General features: G+C 39.2%; 1 protein-coding gene across 5 annotated transcripts in view; it reads left to right on the top strand.

Annotated features, from left to right (window-relative positions):
* Positions 1-311: 311 nt before the first annotated feature.
* Positions 312-21,689, top strand: part of ELAVL4 (ELAV like RNA binding protein 4) — a gene marked incomplete at both ends in the record, with an annotated part of 89,873 nt that continues 68,495 nt past the window's right edge. For 3 of the 5 annotated variants that reach the window (XM_079776080.1, XM_079776081.1, XM_079776082.1), the window contains one exon: positions 312-359. In XM_079776080.1, the coding sequence (XP_079632206.1) occupies positions 312-359 (48 nt within the window). Of the gene's footprint in view, positions 360-751; positions 869-21,689 lie in introns of those variants that run through there. The other 2 variants (XM_079776078.1, XM_079776079.1) reach the window with 1 other exon arrangement.

Genomic DNA, 21,689 nt, shown 5'->3' on the forward strand with positions numbered 1-21,689 from the left:
TTCATTTGAATCCGTGCACTCTACCCACCTGGTGGTTATATAGTGAACTGTTACTTTAAAGAGTAGTTTAAACACCAGCCATGTTTGGGGCAGGCTGCTCTTGCAAAGAGAGCAGTACATATAACAGGAGTCTACTGTGTGTGAGATAAGGGGAAAATGCAGCTCACTGACTAGAGGTTTTAATGTGCAAACTCTAGGGAAATAATATATTGACTGTTCCGTGGTGCGCAAGAAAATTGAAGAACCCTTTGCAGACGGAGTGCTTTGCAAAGGATTCTATCTGTTTCTCTTAAAACAAAATCTGTGGCAAGATGTTTGAAATCAGCAGGACGCTTAATGCTGCTTTGTTAAATAATGAGGTAATATTTTGTCACTTTTTTCTGGGCAGCATCTGTTTGGGGTTTTTGTTTTTGTTTTGTTTTTCCCCTTGCTTCATCTCCCCCCCCACCCCCGCCCCCTTCCCCCAGGTTTCTGAAGGATTCTTTTTCTTTCTTTCTCTCTCTCTCTCTTTTATTTTTCTCATGGAAGTCAAGGAAATACAATTCACGCTTCCATTTCTGTCCCTCCCTTTTGGTGCTTTTGGAGAATTTGGTTGTCTTTTTTATTTGCAGTTTCAGCCGGCTGCTGTTTCCTAGCCCATTGTGCCATGTAAGGCTTCTCCACTGTGCGGAGTAGGTAGTTATTAACGCTGAATTGGCTTCTGGTACAGTCCATCTGGACTCTGTGTGGGAAAGCTGGCTGCCGGCGACTGATGCTGAGATATCTGCAACCTTTGGGATGTGTGCATGGTGGCGAGGGGCTGACTGATATGAGATTACCTCTTTTAAGGGAAATTGTTATTAATGAGTCAAGAAACTGCTCCTTTATGGTAAGAGGGATGCAGCCCCACAGCTCTGGGATATCATTTTTAGGTTGCCTTAGCCGCTTGAGTGAGACAAGTTTCTTTCTGTGGTGGTGGAGGATTGTGGCGGAAAAAAAAAAAAATCATGCATGACTGGGAGACTCGCCTGCCTGATCCTTGAGATAATATATTGAGAATCTGTTGCTTTGCAAATGTCACACCACTGATGTAGCGGTCAGCCCCTCACTCTGAAAGATGAATGGTACTATTGGAAATGCAATAATAAGGTTGACTTTTCCCAACAATAGGATTCTGCCTTTGTCTTTAGAGAAAAGGCCTCTGAGGACATTTGTGCATTTGTTTGAGGATTCTGTTAAAAGACTCCAGAGTGGAGGTTTTGGGAGAAGTGATCAATATACAAAGTGCATGGATATTTTAGCCTAGCAAAACCAACTAATTATTTATACTTGTACCATATAGTTCCTATTTCGGAAAAGTGGCCAGAGTCTCTTTTGGTATACCTAATGTTAATTTATGGGTCACTGAGTGTGCCGAGATTAGTATGGATAGGAGGAAAGGGTTTTAAGAAATTGCGACTTTTATAACCTGCAGAGAAATACAAAGTAAATATTTGGTTCCAAGTGAGCTGTTTTTATTTGTGTTTGTGAGCATGGTGTTCGTGTTTACTTTTCACAATATTTTGATGTTGGTGAAATCCCACTCAGAGTTCCTGTTGTTGATTTGGGCACCTGTACCTGCCCTGTGTATGTATGTTGAGCTCGTTAGAAGACTTAACCTATGAATCTTCCTTAGTTCACAGTTCATTAAATACGGTAGTACCATTGTGACTTATTGGACTCTATACATTTGCTAAAGAAATTATTTTAAGTTTACTAAATTTAGTATTGTTCCATTTAAAGGGATTATATTTTAATATTTCCACTTTTTCATGTATTTTTATTTTTAATAACTGAATTTATTTATATTCAAATCTAATAGTTTATATAGTGTACCCTACACATATTGTTTTATGGTGTATCTGTATTTTTAAAAGTGTGTGTATATATGTTAGAGTGTGTGTGTGTGTGTGTGTGTGTGTATGACACAGTAGCTTGTAGAGAATAGCTTTCATTTTTAAAAATGTAAAAGTTATTTATTTTTAACAAATTTTCACAGACCCATTTATTCTTGGACTTTGAAGTCCAGAGTATAGCATGAATTTTGACCTGTATTTTCACTCTGCTCAGTCTCAGCACACTGTCAACTCCAGCCAAAGATTATGTTGAATTCTGTCTTTAGTAATATTTGTTTCCTCTGTGTATTTATTGAGGAACAAAATGATTAAGTTATGAATTAAATAAATAGGGATAAGTTAGTCTTTTGGATAGAAGTAGAGCACAAACTCCTCAGGTAAGCCACTTAAGAAACCCAAACCAGAACAAAATACTATACTGCCGGAGGCTTGGTAGAGTAGAGGTTATGAATTGTATAAGATAGACAAACTGTATACATCCCCACACACTTGGTAAATGTCTCTCTGCGAGTCTTTTAAGAGGCCACAGGAAGAAAAAAAAAAGACATTGTTTGAAGGAGAGAAGCAACATCACGTGTTCAGTTAAGCAAGATGAGCACTTGCACCAGTTATGAAATGAGATGGTTGTCAAAAGCATGTTTCAACTTTCTCTATAGCGGTCAGGGAAGCAAAGAGAGGGTGCGTTTGGATGGGTTCTTAAACATTCAGATCATGCCTCTATCCAAGTTGAGAAATAAATTCATTTAAATAAATCATTCATCATTCTCTGTTTTGAAAAGCTCAGACAGAAGGCAGAAAGGTAGAGGCTGGCAGCTGCCCCCTTCCCCCCAGCTTTTCTCTTTTTCATTTATTAGGAAAGAGTTTTGTGAAGCAAACTTTTGTGAGCCTAATTCATGGAGCAAGCACACTCTCAAACTTGCATTCCTTTGAAACACTGGCCATGTTAGTTGCAGAAGGAGCATTACTTACTGAAAATCAGCAGAGCCGGGAAATAAAGTTAAAATGTAGATGTATTAGCACATTAAAGTGCTTTTGTTGTATCCTTAAGCCTAGAGGCAGATCATTAAATATGCATTTCGCTAGAAAGCAACTGTCGAGAAAGATAAGGTGGTAGAAAATGTTCCAATACGGGAAAAGCCCTCTGTCAGAGGGGTGGGGTGGTGCAGCCCTCAGGACAGGGAAAGGGAGGACACTCCCACTGTTAAGGTTTACAAGCCACCAATGACCTGCAGTTGTTACAGTACTTTTGAGCTGGGAGGAGGGAAAAGGTAAAAATACAAGTATGGCTGTTGTTGCTTCATCCCAGCCTTAATTACCAGACACAAGAAGCAGTTCAGAAATCTGGTCTCTGTTGTTGTAGAGGTCACCAAATCATTAACATCGTCAATCTGGCAGTAGCTAATTTAAATAGCACCTGATGTTGCAACGCCTCCCTGCGTTTCCCCAGCCAATCAGATCCTGCCTTCGGCTGACAGATGGTCCCATAAATGGATGTAAAAAGGGGAAGCTTCGAGCCAATTTCAGCAAGGCTCTGTTCAGTTGTTCTTATCTACATCCTAGAATCAGGGGTTTCAGCTCACTGCTCCTTTTCTTTCTTTTTTTGTTTTTGTTTTTGTTTTTGTTTTTCTCCCCCATCCCCCTGAAATAATTGATTTACTTTACAATCATCCACATTGTGTTTTGTGGATCTTTAAAAATATAAAACAATAGTAGTCATCTAAAAAAAATATTCTGAAACCTTTGCAAATTTTAAGAGAAGAGTCGAAGCTCTGCGAGACCCAATATTTGCCAATAAGAATGGTTATGGTAGGTATGACTAGATTTATAATCTGTGGTTTGTGCTGCTGGAGGGAAGAAAAGCATCTACACCTTGACCAAGAGTTTAGTTCTCTGCTGCTGTTTGATTCCTACATTTACTATCTCTTTGTGTAGAGAGTGCGGGTAGGTCCTTTTATTGAAAAGCAGTGGGGAAATAGATTGTCATTTTTAACAGGTCATTGTCAGTTTTCCCTTCAACATAAAGGCATGGGTGGGGTGAAGGTGGGCTGAAATAATTGCTGGTTTGTTGAAAGAGGTTATATTACATGAGACCAGAATGGCAAAAGAAAGGATTTCTCTTTGTAAAGGGAGAGGGGGTTTGTCTACGTGCCTGGATTTTGTGGGGCAGGAGGTGGGTGCAGCCGGGTTAGGAGTCTTTCCATTTCCGTGCTGGGAATTTAAACCTTGAGAGGCAGCTCCTGGATACCGAACGTTGAGATGGGCAGTTGTATTTCAGGGGGCTGCGCAGTCAAAACGGCAAAGAGAGTGATTTATTTGGGCTTCAGTAAATGCTGCATCTTGTATTTCAAAGAGTTTCCTGTCATGACCTCATAAAAAAGAGGAGGCGGCTTGTATGTGTAGCGGTGCCTGGCGTGTTGAGTTGTTGCTTCCTTCTCTGGGCAGCAGCTCTGTAAGAAGGAATGTCAGCTTTTACATAACGTTTCTTTCCGCTTTTGACACACTGTGTGAGGGTCCATCTTCTTCTGATCACAGATGGAGTGGAATGGCTTGAAGATGGTAAGTGAAAAGAGGAAGGCAGTGTGGAGATTCCACCCGATTGTGTGTGTGTGTGCGTATGTGTGTGTGTAAGGATGGAGGGCTGTGCATCGTAAATCACTGTGCAGATCGTGTGTGTGTGTGTGTGTGTGTGTGTGTGTGTGTGTGTGTGTGCGTGCCCGCGCGTTTATTAGTATTTCTCTTTTCCGAAAACCAGAATCCATCTCCAAGTGTGATGGCACTGCATGCACACCACGCACTCATGCTGCCTCTTCCACAGCACACACATTTTAGCCAAGCGAGGTTGGTGTCTTTTTTGACAATCACAATGTCACGGCTGCTGTTGGCTGGCGGGTCCACTGCCTCTGTGAGCTTTCAATGGAATTGCACGACCGTTAAAGTTAAAGGCACATTTCTTTTTCAGTCTCCGGCCGGGAGTGATGGGGAAGGCTGGGAATGAGGGGTAGAGGAGGTGAGGTTCAGTCCCAGCAGATGCATTGCGAAACAGGACTTTTGGATGTGGAAGGGGAAATGGAAAACCTTTCTGCCAAAGTAGTAAATCTATTTTTAGCATCTTTTTCTGAAGAGGAAAAAAAAAAAAAAGGAAGGAGAAGCAGCGAGGAAACTCCTTGCGTGTCACTCCTCTCGCCTGATGTTGACCCTGAAGATATGGCACAAAATGGCAAGATCAGATGCCACGAGTGCTCACTTTGACTTTGAATTTTTACCAGCAGTATCTCTCATGTGGTCTCAAAACTGGGTGTGGGGAGAGGCTGTAAATTCATATCCATCTCACTTATTTCTCACTAGAAAAGCCTGGGGAGGACTTTTCACTCTGCATAGATGTTATAACAAAGCTGTGGTCTTTTTCCCATTCTTAGAGGATTGCCTTTGTCTGGCTGCTTGTTTTGATGGGTGTAAAACAAATAAGATTAGACCGAGCAGCCCAACTGAAAGCGATAGCTGGGAGGAAAACCCAATGAAAGGTTGCCGGGGAAACGAACAGAGGAAAAGCCGAGTAGGGAGCAGGTGGCTATCATGAGAACACACTGCAAACAGTGTAAAAAGGGAGGGGGGCACAGGACCTCGATTATCTTTGCTGTTCTTTGTGGCCAGCCCAACTTTAATTATTCTTTATAAATAGGTGTTAATTACATTTCTAACTTTGGCTTACAGTGATTTTTAGAAATCTATTTTTAAGCATCTGTTCTGTCTCCCCTGTTTTTACTTCTTCTTCTTCTTCTTTTTTTTTTTTTTTTTGGTTTAAAAAAACAGAGAGAGAAGGAGAGGGGGAAGGGAAGGTAGGGAATCTTGCTCTCTCTCTCTTTCTCTTTCTCTCTCTCCTTTTCCCTGCTGTGAAATTGTACGTGCAAAAAATCGCAAGGAATCCTATGAGGCTATCTGAAAAATAATGTAAATTATATTGAATGAAGTTGACAGAAGCATAATAAACTCGCACAGTTGATAGGTTCTGAAAATTATTTCTTAAAAATTTCCAGCAAATATCCATCCATAGGCAGAACATAGGTAGAATAGATTTACCCTAAACAATGATTCTGTGCTAGGTGATAGTGGTATTTTGACTAAATCAGATATTGATACTACAGTTCCAAGGAGTTCATTGTATCTCTCATTTTACTTTAAAAAATAATAAATGAAAAACTGTATTCTAGCCTTTTGCAGTGCCTCCCTCTCGCATCTCCAGCCACAGATCCATAAGCTGCCCTTGCAACCACTGCCTTGCGTTGGGTATTTGGTCACAATTCTAGTCTTGGCATAAACTGAGTGAAAAGCTGATTTTTTTTTCTGTGTCTCTGAATGTCTGGGACCCATGTGTGCGCTGGTGACAGGCATCTCTCGCTTTTTCTCGAAGTGTGCTGTACTAGTAGTCTCTTCTTCTCATGATGGTGGGTACCAGAAGGACTGAAAGGTATAGTACTCAGGCGAATAGGATGTAACGTAAAAGCAACTGAAACCATGATCTGTCACGATTTCTTCCTGGGAGACAAATTTGATACAGGATCAGGTAGCTAATTTTAAGTCCAAAAATGAGAGATTAAAAAATACTGAAATGTAGTAAAAGGTTAAGAAATATAATTGGCTTTATTGAAAGTATTCTTAATTTTTTACTCTCCCCATTGCAAATCTCCGCACACTCCCCCGACCCCAATTCTTCATTCCTTGCCGATGCTCCTTTTTGTTTTATCTTCTTAGTGGGAGATTTTTTAAAATTTGCTTTGACTCTTGCGGTGAGCATAAATAAAAATATTTTTGTCATATACTTGAACCTTGCTCTCATATTTTGAATGTGTAAACATGTCGCTATTAAAAATAGAATTGTTTTTATTATCTCTAATACAGATTTTTTCTGAGAATTTTCCTGCATTTTTTAGTTGGGCTAAAACAATCGGCACTGTCACCTAAGCTTGGGTTGTCAAAAGGACACGTGGTTCCACTGCTGACCTTTTTCACTTCTTTGTCTTAAAAATATTAATGCCTACTACCTGCATGTGAGGTGTGCCTTTACTTCAATGAGTGTGCATTTATTAAGAAATTAAAATCTGATTGGAAATATTTCTGCAAAAAACACCTTTTCATCACAGTTTTAATGGTCAGAATGTCCGTATATCTCATTGCAATGTAATGGCTAAGTCATTTAATATTTAAATTTTGAAAGGGTGAAATGAATATAGGTGGGGAAATAGCTGAAAAATTCCTTTGAGAATTATTGATTCACAAAGCAATTTTAATGAAAAAAACAACTAAAATAAAAAAACTAACAAACCTTAATCATTCATTTCTGACCTCAGTCCCATTCATTCCTAACTGCCATTCATTCAAGTCATCCTCCTGACCAAATATAGATGAGCTTGTTTTTGTTTGACAGTTTTCCAAAACCTTCAAACTTTTTTCTCTCCCTATAACACTTCTTTGGTCCTTTGAATATTCAAGGATTTTGTTATGAGAGGAAGGCCAGATTGTTGTGAAGTAATAGCAATAGTATATTTTGTTAAAGAAAAAGAGAAAATGAGCTACGTATTTGCATTTTATTTCTAAACTCAGTCTTGTAATAGGGTTTGGGACATGTTAGACTTCAGATATTTTAAACTTAGCATTTCTATTGGGGATCATCTATTTGAAATTTCAAATCTAGAAGTCATTGCATGAACATTGTTTTGTGTGTGTGTTCAGTATCTCTGAAAGAATTTGAGGATGAATTAAGGGTTTTTTCTCAGTTAAGAGTTACTATGAACAATGAAAGGGTTTCCTCCAGGCAAGTTCTTTTCTTTGGTTTTTATTTCTTCCCTTTGCACTATTTCCTTATTGTGGGTGGATTCTCTGCCTATGTGAAGACTAAATGCTATTCCTCTCATAAGGAGATATGCTACTTCAATTAGTCCTTTGCATCTTAATGCTTTATTTTATTTTTTTTCTTTCCAATTTTTTTATTAAGGTATTATATGTGTACATATCTTACCATTGACCCCCCCACCCCACTCCCATATATGCCCTCAACCCCCCAGAGTTTTGCGTCCATTGGTTATGCTTATATGCATGCATACAAGTCCTTTGATTGATCTCTTATCTCCCCCACCTCTCCCTAACCTTCCCCCTGTAATTTGACAGTCTGTTTGATGCTTTACTGTCTCTGTATCTATCTTTTTGTTCAATTAATGCTTTATTTTAATTTAAAAAATGAAAATAAATTATCTGTGTGTACCACCAGTAAGGAATGGTGGTCTTGATAGAGGTCATTGTGCATGGACAGAAGTACTTTGGCCTTGACAAATTTCTTCCTCGGGTCCAATGATCTGTGGCCACCAAGCACTTAATTTATGTGCCTGGACACTCAATATGTACATTTGTTGGTGACTGGCCAGTGGATGCTAGACATGAGTGTACGCTGGCAAATGCTGCAATGCAGTATTTTTCCCCAATGTCATTAGGAATTTTGGGGGTATGAAAGGACATAAACATTCTCAGGCTTTTATCTTACTGTTTCCCAGTCGATGGGCCATATCATACAGAATTGGCCTATTCCCCTTTTGAAATCGGTCAACATTTTATTGCCATTATCCATTCTCCCATCCGTTTGAGAGACAGGCGGAAAGTATGTATGTGAGAGAGAGGGAGACTGGGTGTGTGTATCAGTGTAAATATGTATGTTTCTAGAATCCTGCACCTGTCTTATGCTTTTCTTATTTGGTATCACCAAATGTGTGTATACATACATGCAAGTATATGTACATCCAAAAATGGAAAGTAAACCTAACTGAGCTGGCTCCCCTTACGAAGAGGCTTCTTCTCCTCACAAACTCTAAGAGTTTATCTTATTAGAAAAAGGCAAAACTTCCTCAAAAAGGTATATCCAGACCCTGTAGACTTCTATTAATAACCAAACATTTTTCTATTGTTGCCACTTGAAAACTATAAATGTTCAAATCCATAATCATATTTGAGAGCTAGAAGCTGCCCTTTTAATCACGGGTTGGATTTGAATGAAAACGTCTGAGTATATGGAAGGAGAGTTGTTTTTGCTTTGGAGCATTTGAACCTAATCTTTAACCATTGGTAAAAACAAGGAGAAGATGGGTGGCTGTGTTAGCATCGCATGCTTTGTTTTGTGAGTTTGTGGTGTGTGTGTGTGTGTGTGTGTGTGTGTGTGTGTGTGTGTTGGGAACATCTTTGTATTTTTAAAATCTCAGCGTATTTTAACGGTATAGGGCTTTTATAGGTCAGCAGCTTTCTAAGGGTAAAATGAAAGGTGATCTGTGGGGTGGTTGGGTGGGTGGGAGTTGTCACAGCAGTAATTGTCATAAATTAGCCATCTAGAAATGGAAAGAAAATAAGGCTGGAGGACAAGAGTGGAGAGGGGTACCAACATGAGGGTCTGCACCTTGCCGTTATAGGAGCTAATGAGTGATAAATGTGAACTGGTGTCGTTCCGGATGCCAGATAATTTCTCAGAATCTTGACTTTGCAGGTTCATTACTTCCTTGCTTGCTTGTTCACACCTTTAATTATATCCAGTTTGGGATGCTAGCTGGGGGCACCAGAGATGAGCCATTTTGTTTGTTGTTTATCTCATTAAGTATTCAGGCAGTGTGCTCACAATAGCTTTGGAGCATCAGTGTTAGGAATCAAACACTTTGGAAATGGAATTGTTACAAAAGAACAAAAAATGAAAAAGAAGTCACCCAGCCAGCTAGCTTGCTTTGGATGTTCACATCCGCTGAGCTCAATGGTAATATCTATGCTGTTTCTTGTACATTCATTAAGAAATAACTTAAGTAGTGTCAGTGCTTCTATAACAGGCTGGCAGCTTTCTCTTCATCTCCTTCTCTTTTGCCCATGCTCTCCCTCCACCCCTGAGAGTTTGCCTTTTGCCGGACCATTTTAGAACTGACCATTTTTGCTTTGGGGAAGATTATTATTCAGATCCTTGTTGTATCTAATATCAGAGATATTTCTACTCCCTCACGACGGATCCTCCCTCTGCAAGAATCAAGAAATGCTGAATGCCATAATGGAATTTTTAAATAATTGGTTGAGAAAGCAGTGAAAATGTTGGAGATATAAGGTCAGTGCAGTTGTTGTGCTTGGTTTTTTGTTATTGTTTGGGGAAAGCCTTATTTTTAACCATAAAAGTAAAATATGAAACTAGCACATATAATTTTTTATCCTCACCTGAGGATATTTTTAGTGATTTGAGAGAGAGGAATGGATAGAGAGAAAAAGAGAGGAGAGAGAGTAACATTGGTGTGAGAGAGAAACAATGATCGGTAGTCTCCTGTATGCGCCCCAACCGGGGATCAAACCTGCCATCTAGGCATGTGCCCTGACTGGGAATCGAACCCGTAGCCTCTAGGTGTATGGGATGATGCTCCAATCAACTGAACTACCAGGCCAGGGTTATATTTTTTAATGGAAATGAATTACAAGTTATATAGGTCTCTCCTGAAAATAAATTCTCTTGGACTCTTCGTTTAAAAATAACATTTAAAATTGAGCTTAATTTTTTAATTACTCGATTTAAAGTTATAAAAAATGTACTGCATACAGTAAGCACCCATTTTTTTCTATAAGAAGTATATGGTAGTTCTTTTTTTCAGGATATGAGGAACCAGTGAAACAATTCCAGCCAAGATGGCGAATTCTGAAAAACACACCACAGCAGAGAGGTTTCCTCTCTCTTGGAACTTTGTGGGACTGAATCCACTCCTGCTCATTCTATGAATCAGCTACCTTCGACTGTCTGCTCTTCTCTAACAGCTAGCCCTTGAAATTGTTTTGTCAACAGTGTTCATAGTAGAGGCTAGCTATCATTTTTTGTTGGATGAAGATGTATTTGTTGAGGACTAACTTATGTGCCTTTCTTTGGAACGTACAATTCAAAGTCACTATTTCTTTTTTTTTCTGACACTGATCAAAAGACATAATTAGAGGCTAAGTCCCTGTGATTGGGGATAAAGTTGGGGTGAGGGGTTTTAAGGTTGGATGTTACACAATGAGGTTTATGTCAAATTATGAGAAAAGATCTGTTGGAACATTCAAGTACAGAAATGTTTTTCCTTTTGTATTTATAAGCATCTAGGTATAACTGCAAAAGATAAAAGTAAAAGATCTTCTGGACATTTTTGTCTATAAGGTTCCAGGTATCCAGATTTTACCCTCAGGAAAAAGTAGTTTGGACAGTTGGAGGGAACTTGTTTTCCATCAGCTGGCTGTGGAGTTTGGGTAGAGCATGTTAATTTTACAGAAATAGGAATGCTTTACTTCTGACCGAAATGATTCTGTGAATGCCTTTCCCCATGTTAGTTTCTAAGGAGGACCCGAGAAGATAGTGACCCTCTTGGCATGCCCCTGTGCAAACTGTAAGTTTGTTAGTGGAGCAGAAATCATAGTCTCTTTTTCATACACACTTAGATACTGCATTCAGTGTATATGATTGTGTGTGTGTGTGTGTGTGTGTGTGTGTGTGTGTGTGTGGTAGGGAGAGTAATAGAATGACAGCCATGACCCTCACTGCACCCTAGGATGTACCAATAATGGCATCTCAAGTAATCTGTGTTTTCCTAAGCTGCCAGTATAAACCCTTTAGAGTTTTGCTTTCTAATCTGTAAATGAAAAATAACAGGCTCCGTTGAACATTTTTTTCGAGTGCCCCCTTTGAAGATGCAGTAGTAGTAAATAAGCTTTCATGAGAAACTTTAGCTCTAAATGCTATTTAAAAGTCTGTAGTGGAAAGCCTAAGAACTTGCAATCTTGCCTAATGAAACTTTCATTTGGAAAGTGCTCACTTGAAATGGAGTAAACTACTAAGTCCCTGCAATTTGTGATGACCAGATTTGACTCATCCTTTCTATGTTACTTTTTGTAATGCAGCCAACCACACAAATAAAATTCTGGATATTGTACATGTCTTCAATATTAGTTATCTCTGTTGATGCATTCGGTGCAGACAGTACAATTCCCACAAGTCCAGATTCTTACTGTAACACCAAAAACAAAAGTGATATTTATTAATAATATTGGGAAAGTTGTCCTCATAGTAACCGTTCCCCAAAGGAAGTTTTACATAAATGTGCATTTATTATTCAGGATATTTAAAGGGATTCCTTAGCTTTTGCTTTTTAATTTGGGCTAAAATATGTAAATTGGTTTTATTTTGGAGTTTCTCTGTTTTAGGTGGCTTTGGGGGAGGATAACTTTCTAGCTTGATTATATTTTAATCACCTCTGTAATGGAAAAGGTTCTAATCCTGAAAACAACCTGGTTATTGTGATTAGGACCCAGAGGGCCAGTCTGCGGATGGGACTAAAAACACATTGCATCGACTTGTACACATGTAGAAAAATTAGATTTGTTTCTACTAGATACCGTTATTCCCATGTCTTTTTGGCAGGGCCAGCTCAGAGGCCAAGGAACCATGAGTCTGTCTCTGGACCCAAGGGATCTTCGTGGTGTGTGTGCACAGGCAACCCTCTGGAGAGATGGCTCTTTGATTTAAGAAACCAGGAAGTTCAAAGGACTTTAACGTCAGGTGGATTTGGGTCGGAATCCTGACTTTTCCAATTAGTAATTGGGTGATCTTGGAAGAGGTATTTCAGCTTTCTGAGCCTCAATTTCTCATCTTTAAGATGGGTATGATAATGCCTGATCCATGGAGTTTCTGTGAGGATCAGTTGGGAAACGGTATTGGAAGGCACCAGACATACACAGAACCTGAAAATCAAAGGTGGTTAGTGGGCATTAGAGGTCCCTTCAGTATATCAGTCTTTCTGCTCAGGCCAGATGTCCTGGGGAGAAGTGACATCACATGTTACCCTCATAGTCTCCCTCTTCTCCCCAGAACTCGTGGGGCGGTGTGACTCACGGTGGCTTTTAAACATAGACAAGCCCTCAGTTTTTCTCTGGGATTGTGTGGCTTTAAGTTTTCTGCATTCTCCTAGGATTTTAGAAGTTATATCTATGATTTCCTTCAAAATTAGAATTAACATGGGATATAGTCATTAAAGGAGAAAAAAGGTGAACATAAAATTAATTTTAATCAGTGCTATTTTTTTAGTTTCATGAAAGCGTCTGTTGGGAAATTCAGAAGTCAACCAGAAAGAAAAATGGGTTAAGGCTAATTGATATGGTCTCATGTTTGCCATATCTATATATATCTATATCTATATATCTATATCTATATACCTCTCAATATATCTATCTATATATATGTATATGTGTATATACATATATCTATAAATATAGATATATATAATATAACCTGTGAGTTATTTGACTTTGGCCCAGAAACCAACTTACTTTGGAGCTATTTTTTTCCCTTAACTACATCAGCTTTTTTTCTCTTTCTTGTTTTCCTAATAGGGTGAATTTTGAAGTTCTCTCTCTCAAGGAGTGGTGAAGAGGTTGAAGCAAAAAGTGGCTTAATGAGATTTTTCTAACTTGCCATCAGTTTTCCTTCTCCCGCTTGGTGAGGCAGGGTGACGGATGGCTTTGGCAGTGCAAACAGCTCCAGAAGTGATCAGATTGACTGAAGAGGTGTTGGCGATGTGAGCAGAAGGCTGGCCCTCGATTTATTACCCTCCCCTTTGAAGTGGGGGGAAAGAGAAAGGAGGAAAATCACCACCAAGGCCCTGACGTAGCTGTTGATCACACAACACTTGGGAAGGGGTAGCCGGTGGTGTCAGGACTGGTGTCAGGCCAAGCCTAATTTTGTACCTTTTTTCCAAGGCTCTGAAGGGTGAATAAATAGGCACATTAAATAAATTCACAAACTGTCTTAAATTGGGACCTGTTGCTGTGACCAGTGAGGGCGAGGAAATAATACAGAGAGTCCCTAAAGGGGTTTAAGACTTAAACTAAAAACATAGCCTTAGAACATGGTTTTTATGTCATGGATTTTGAATCACACTCCATACCATCATGGTAAGGATGTTAAGGGGAGTCATTTCCTTTCCTTCAATTTCACCCTTAAAACTAGGGGGAGGGGCTCTAAATTGATCTGATCCTCCAAGTGTTATTTTGCAGGCTCTATGCTTTTATAAGAAAGACCTTTACTGTGAAACAGACAGACAATAGAATTTTTCTCTTTCCATGTGTATCTATTTCAAAGCTTCACCATGGTTCTCCTAGGGATTTTGTAAGCAGCCTGTATATGGTGCACAAGGTCTCTGGAAGACTTGTGATTGATTTTTAGAATGTGTTTGTATGGACAGAAATATATCTGTGGGAGAAAGGGTCTTGACTTTGAAGAAAAAGCAGTATAAGAGATGTTTCTGCATAGTTTAGCCTCAAAAAATCTCACACTTATTAATGAAAAGGCCAAAAAGAAATAAGTGAGTGAAAGATTTGAGCAGATGAATGGGCAGGGCAGTGGCAGGTGGATATCCTTAGTATATTCTTGCTAGATAAGTGTTTATATTATTAAAAATTGAAAATTCATCCATATTTAAGCCAATACTTGAACCTCAATTCCTTCCTGCTTTATACCTCTGGCTTAAGGTTATCTGCAAGAAGAAAAATAGCCTTTGAGCTTAGAAGAGCTTTAGGAAAATCTCTTGAAAAGGTCTCTAATTAGTGAATTTTGGAGGTATGGACTCACAGTTGGGAGTATTCTTCCTAAACAGTATTCTTCCTAAACCATTTGCTTGTGTGAATATTCCAAGAACAGAAGAGCAAGTTTGCATTTCTAGGACTTCAGCTGTTCCCAGCACAGTTCTGCTAAAGTGGACCTGTGACCATGGAGATCATTTCTCACATCCACTGAACACTGTATAGTTTGTGTCCTATGGTGTCAGTTTGATGTCTTTAATGTAGTTAGGACAGGTACTGTTAACCCCTTTTTATAGAAAAATAAAGCTTAGCCACCTGCCTTAGGTTTTATGTTTAGCAATATTGGAAGCCCTAGCTCTGGTGTGTTTGGGAATACATCTAGCTTGGTCAAAGTTTACTTCTGGGGGGCGGTGACAGGGAGGGGGAAGCAATTCATTTTCTAGATCAACTTTTTTGGTGTGGAATCAGCCAACACAATTGCATGTCTATTGCATATAAACCACATTCTAGATGCCTCTTGGAATGTGGCAGCATTTAATATATATTCCAATGTAGTAGATAAGAACAATAACAGGCAGAGTGCAAAATGTGTCTTGGCAGAGGAGGTATAATGGACAACAGAGAGAGACCTTTATTCTTGTTGGGGAAGGAAAGAAGGCTTCACGGGGGCCTTGAGTGGAGCCAGGAAGGCTAGATAGGCAGAAAAATTAGAAGAAAGGAGAGTTCTGTGTGGAGGGAAGAGTAAGAGTTAAGACACTGAGATGGGAACTTACTTAAGGAATGACAAATAGTCTGGTGCAAATGCAGCTTAGGATGTGTAAACATAAAGCCAGAGAGACAAGTAGAAGTTATGATTTAGAACTCTTAGGGTGTTTTGACTTGGTTTTTACTTATCTGAACTGATATCTATGGGAATGTCTTAGGTCAGAGAACTATAGTTTCCTGATTGTTTTGCAGGGTCAAGAGCTGTCTTTACTGAGTCATGATTTCTCAGAAATTGAAGTCACCCTAAAATGTTTCTAAAGTAGATATTGGTTATTCAGAGGGAATCATCATTAAATAACTATTCTAATCATAGGGTGATGTGATGATGATGCTGCTCATTGGTGAAGTCACATTGCGGATTGTTTTTAGGGTTACAGTGCCAAAAGCAGTAGGAGGAAAAAATATCAACTTTATTTCAGGTGGTAAAGAAATGTGCCATTGGAGGAGTACACTGCATTCTCTCACCAACAGGTACCAGTGCTTATTTTGTGGGATAATGTGTGCCCAGGTGGGAAGTGGTTTGGGAATAAGCTTATTTCCTCTAGAATAGAAAAGTACCCATTTAGACTTCCAAGTGCATGTACCAAGTTATGCTTGTCACTCCTTGGTAGTCTGTGAGCCCTGGAGGGCAGAGATCATGTCAAGTGCTCTCTTATTTCATGCTGGGCACATAGTAGGCATTCAATAAATGTTTGTTGAATTTAGTTATAATATTTTTAAAGATACTGAACCACAGTTAGAAGACTTGTGAGTCTTGGGTCTGTCATCAGCTTGTGGAAGTCTATTTAGTCCAAGACACCTAACCTTCAGTTTCTTAATATATAAAATAGAATTAATACAACTTCAGAACTTAATGGGAGGATCAGTTAAATGATATCCTCGATACATTCTAACAGACAGATAATAATATTAGTAAATTATTAGTTTCTAGTTTTGCCAATTATTTTACTAGATCTTGACCAGAATTTAAAGAAATTAAAACAATAGCATGCTAGAATGGAATAAAGTAGAAAAGAAAATATCAGTGGCTGATACTTAATAAGGGTAAGTACTATATCATAAAACTTTTGCTTCAGTTAACTGTGTTCTGAATTGTGATATGAAGTTCAATATATATATATATATATATATATATATATATATATATATGTATGTATATATATATATATATAATTTTTATTTTTTATTTTTTGCTTTGTTGGATCATGGTCAGTAAAATTTGAGAAAACCTGTTCTAGATGATAGTGAGCTCTGTGTTATCCCAAGGGAGAAAAAGTCAACTTTTTCCAGAGCTATACAATATAAAATCTCTAGTATCTTCCCAAATTATTAAATTATTAAAGAAAGGATAACTTCTGATTATTTTAGATTTGATGTGGAACATTGTATCCTAAGACTTTGACAGATTGATGTCCATATGGTATATGTTGGGGTTTGCTCTTAATCAAAATATTTAACCAGCAAACCTCATTCTTTATGCCTGCTACCCAGTTGAAGCTACAAAGTAATAACAATAAGTAGTGGAGGTGACCTAGAGGTAAACAGGAAATAATGAAATTAGCTTTGATTTCTTGAGCTCTAATTATGAGTCAGGCACTGTGCCTTACACACACACCACTACCTTTAATTTTTAAAACAATCTTAAAAAATAAATGTTAATTTTCTTATTTTATGAATAATCTAACTGAAGTTTTGAAAGACAAATTAAAGTTACACAGCCAGTAATTGAGTAGGGCAGGATTTGATTTGAACCCAGGTCTGTCTAATTACAGAGCAAACTTTAAAAGATTTTTTTTCATTCCATGAAAATTTATTAAAATGCCTACTATGTGTTAGCATTGTACCGATTTACAAAGATAAGTGGTTCGATTTACAAAGATAGGTGGTTCAGTTGGCCTCTATCCTAGAGGGTTTCCTAGCTGCCCTTGAGGTTTTACTTCACATGAAAGTGGGTAAAATATGATTTAGTCACAAGAGGGACAGGCTCAAAGACTTTCTTGCGGTGTATTTTATTTTGGGAGTACTGAGAAAGGTGCCTAGCACATAGTAGGTATTCAATAAAGATTTATTGAATTAAATTGAAGTTGGATTAATTCTCACTTGGGGACTGGGGAGGGAATGGGAGAGTATTGGGAAAACTTTGTGTAAAGAATGTCATTCCCTGCAATGTGGCAGATCCACCTGTCCTAAAGCCACTCACTGTCTTTTATAACAACTAAAACTAGCAGTGGAAAAAAAGCCAACCAGAGCTCAATATCTCAAATTATAAACTTCAACTTTCCTTCCGGGAGAGAGAACGTTTATCATCTTAGTATGGGAAGAGAGTCCTGTGGTAGAGACATATAAAGAATAATAAATGGAGGTCAGTCTTCCTTACATTGAAAAATAATAATTACTATTGTTATCATTATTATTGTTATTTTTACTGTACCACTTGCTAACCTTTATAACCTCTAGCAAGTGACATGATTTATCCATTTCCACATTTACAAAATGATTTATACCTCTCAGGGTTGATGTGGGGATTAAATAGATTCATTTTATAATACTTACTAATCCCTTACTATTTGGTGGTCTCTGAGGATATAGTAGGAAAGGAGATATAGCCCCCTGCTCTCAAGGAGTTGAATGTCTGGTGAAAGTGCTGGGAAAGTGGGATTTAGATTCCCACCACAGGCAAAGACTACTACTGAACAAATGCAACACCCTGCAGTCTGCCTGGTGGTATGCATATGATTGCCATGCATGTCTCATTTGCATCATTAGAAGTTCAAATTTATTGAGGTGAAGGTGCTGTGATAATCATCTTTTTATCTCCCCCTACTTTTGGGCCCCAGTCTTTGCTGTTGGCACAATGCTACCTACATAGCCATTGCTCAATGAATCCAGCCCAATTCAGCAAATATTTACGAAGTTGTTCAGGCCACTGGGGGAGGGAGAATAACATTTGCTGAACAGAGTTGAGTTGAAAATGACCTTAGAGTACAAAAGGGGAACAGTATCATGAGGTGGTGATGAACTACACTTGTGCTAAAAATGCCCATGATCTATTCAGGAAGAAAAATAGGGCCCCAAAGAAAATTCGGCAGTGAGCCTAAAAAAAATAATGTATTCTTTCTCTCTCTCTCAGTGCTGTTTTGTTTGTATTTCATGGGAAGCCAATGTATTTGCTATAAGCACACAGTTGAGATGTGATCTCAGAGATGGCTCCTTAATTGATGTGTGGATCAGGACCAAGCTCAGCCGCCTTCACCAGGCCCAGGAGACCCTCCGTGGCCTAGCTTCTGCCCTCCTTTCCTGCCTCCCATCCTGCAGCTTTCTGCCTTCCATTTATCTTCCGCGGTGGAGCTGCACCACACTGTTCCGCACCTGTGCTCAAAAAGATCCCTTGGTCTCAAACATCCTCTGCTTTTCTTCACCATGAGACAAGTAGGAGGCCCCTCTCCCCCAGGAAAGCTGGGTTAGAGCCGCCTCGGTTAGCACTGCCAATCTCCTTCCGTCATTGGTCTTCCATATAGCATACTCAATAATTTATTTGTCTGTTTCATCACCACCTCAACACACAGAACTGGGTTTATCTCTGTGTGTGGCACCTAATAGGTGCTTAGTAATTCATTGTTAACTGAATGATGTAGTTGGCTATTGCTTAAGTTGTCCGTAATGGTTTCCCATCAAGTGCCCTGTTAACCTCTGGCCTAGGAGAGGAACATTGGACCCAAAGCCCCCTTGTCCTATAGACTGGCTTTAACCCTATTGTTGCTCACCAACCACAGTTCTGAAACTTTGAGTTAAAAATCTTAAGTATGTCTATGTACATGAACCTTTTCCTGATCACCATGACTCACCTGCAATTCCCCAATAATTCTTCTGTCTTCTAGACCAGCAACTTTCAATCTTTTTCATCTCATGGCACACATAAACTAGTTACTAAAATTCTGCGGCACACCAAAAAAATATGTTTTTTGCCTCTGACAAAAAAAATGTATAATTTTGATTCATTCACACCGGATGCCTATTGTTATGTTGCCTATTGTCATTTTTTGTTGGACAATCTAAAAAAGGAAAAGAGGTCAGTGCCTCTGACTAAATAGTCACATATTGTATGTTTTAAAAATTCTTGTGGCACACTGGTTGAAAATTGCTATTATAGACTCCTTTTTATCACTTGCTGTCTGTACCACGCTATTAACAATGATAATCACAATAATAGTGACACTTTGTAGTGTATTGTCAGGCTTTTCCAAAAGAATTTTACTTAAGTTATCTCATTAAACCTCACAACAACTCTAGGAAGCAGGTATTTTTACTCCCATTTTGAGAAGAAAGAGAACCACGTAGTTTACATAACTTGCACAAGGTCACATGGATAGGAAAAGTCAGACTTGGGATTCCAAGCCTAGTCTGTTTGATTCTAAAGCCTGTGTTCTGGCTCCCATTTTGTAATTCATCTCTTAAAAGGTAGGGACTGAAAGACTAAATAAGGCATTTAGACTAGTGGTTAATAGGGACTTTCTATCAAGACCACCAGGCTTCAATTCAAATCCTGGCTTTACCAGTTGTGACCTTGAACAAATAAATCACTTACTCTCCCTATGTCTCAATTTCTTCATCTGTAAACTGGGGTTGTCATGAGGATTTGATGGGCCAATGAATATTAAGAACTTAGAATGGTGCTTGGCATATAAAGTGCCAGTGATCATCATTGTTGTCATACAATATTAACTCGTGTCCCATTCTCCAAGTATTTGTTGAGTGTCTGATATGTGCCAGGTACTGTTGTAGGTGCTGGAGATACAGCGGTGACTAAGACAAGCCCCTGCCCTCATGAAGCTTTTGTTTTAGAGGGGGAAGATAGGTAATAGCATAAGTAAATTTTAGTAGATATTATCTATTGTGTGATATTCTATAACTCACATAATGAAATGCTATTTAAAAAATGCATTAAGATAATGGGTTGAAGAGTGGAACTATTGAGTACTTGTTTGTGGACACACAGTGACACCACCAGTGGTTCAGCCAGTGTCTTGCTTCTTCTACTTTGTGAGCTTCAAGGTTAGGCTTCATACGTCCGGCTGCTGACTTATGGGATGTCGGGCTTGCCTGATCTGTACTCGGTGTGGGGGGGTCAGCCCTGGAGTAGCAGGAAATTAAATGATTGGGTTGCAGGAAAACCCACCATGGAGAATTGATAAGTAGGTCCTCAGTCTCTGAGGGAGAGGCTTCATTCTGTTTTCCTTATAGTTGAGGCTATGAAATGGGATAAAGGCCCTGAGGAAGTCAGAAGGAAGGTTTAGTCAATCAATCAGCTAAGGACAGGGTCAGCCAGGATGTTTTGTCAAGTAATGTAGGATCACCCCATTGTTCTCTGTGGAACTAAGAAGTGCAGTAGTTACTGGCATTATCATAGGATCTTCATTTCCATAAGAGTATTCTCGTGGGTAAGAGCATGGGCTTTGGAGTCAGAGAAACCAAGGTTTTTTTGTGGGGGGGGGTTTCCTTCTCCACTTATCTGTGGTGGGGTCTTGGTAAAGTCACTAAGTTGTCTGAACCTTGGTTTCATTGTAAAATGAGGCTAATAATACCTAAGTCATAGGCTTATTTAAAGGATTTGTTTTTAGCATATGTAAAGAACCTGGTTCAAGGCTGGGCACATAGTAGGTATTTAATAAAAAGCTTTTTTTTTTTTTTTTAGATATTTCTATTGATTTCAGAGAGGAAGGAAGAGGGAGAGAGAGATAAAAGCATCAATGCTGAGAGAGAATCATTGATTGGCTGCCTCCTGAACGCCCCCTACTGGAAATTGAACCCACAGCCTGAGCATGTGCCCTGATTGAAAATCCTAACAGTGACCTCCTGGTTCATAGGTCACTGAGCCACACCAGCTGGGCTTAATAAAAGCAAATTTTAAAAAATAGTTCAATCCCCCTCAGCTGTACATCTTTGTTCCAGTTTTATTAAGAAATAATTGACATACGTCACTGTATAAGTTTAAGGTGTACAGCATGGTGGTTTGATTTACATATATTGTGAAACGATTACCACAATAGGTTCAGCGCACACCCATCTTTTCACATCTACACTAATAAAAGAGAAACATGCAAATTGACCATCACTCCGCTACACCCACAGCCAAATCAGGAGCAAGTATGCAAATTAGCCCAACCAAGATGGCGGCAGCCACAGAGCTGGAGCGAGCAGGAGGCTTGGGTTGCCCCCGGCAATGGAGGAAGCAAGCTTCCTGCGGCCCTGGCCAGCCCTGGCCTCCACTCAAGGCTACAAAGTTTCAATTATAGAAGATAAGTAAATCCCAGATACCTGCTTCTAGCTGGCCCTGGCCTCCGCTCAAGGAGGCACTGAAAAAAAAAAGAAAGAAAAGAAAAAAAGGAGGGGCTGGGAGCCTGGATCACTGGGGCGGGGGGTGGGGGGGCGTGGCCAGCCTGCAAACAGCCATCA

This window comes from Cnephaeus nilssonii (assembly GCF_951640355.1).
Source record: "Cnephaeus nilssonii genome assembly, chromosome: 7".
NCBI classification, from domain to species: domain Eukaryota; kingdom Metazoa; phylum Chordata; class Mammalia; order Chiroptera; family Vespertilionidae; genus Cnephaeus; species Cnephaeus nilssonii.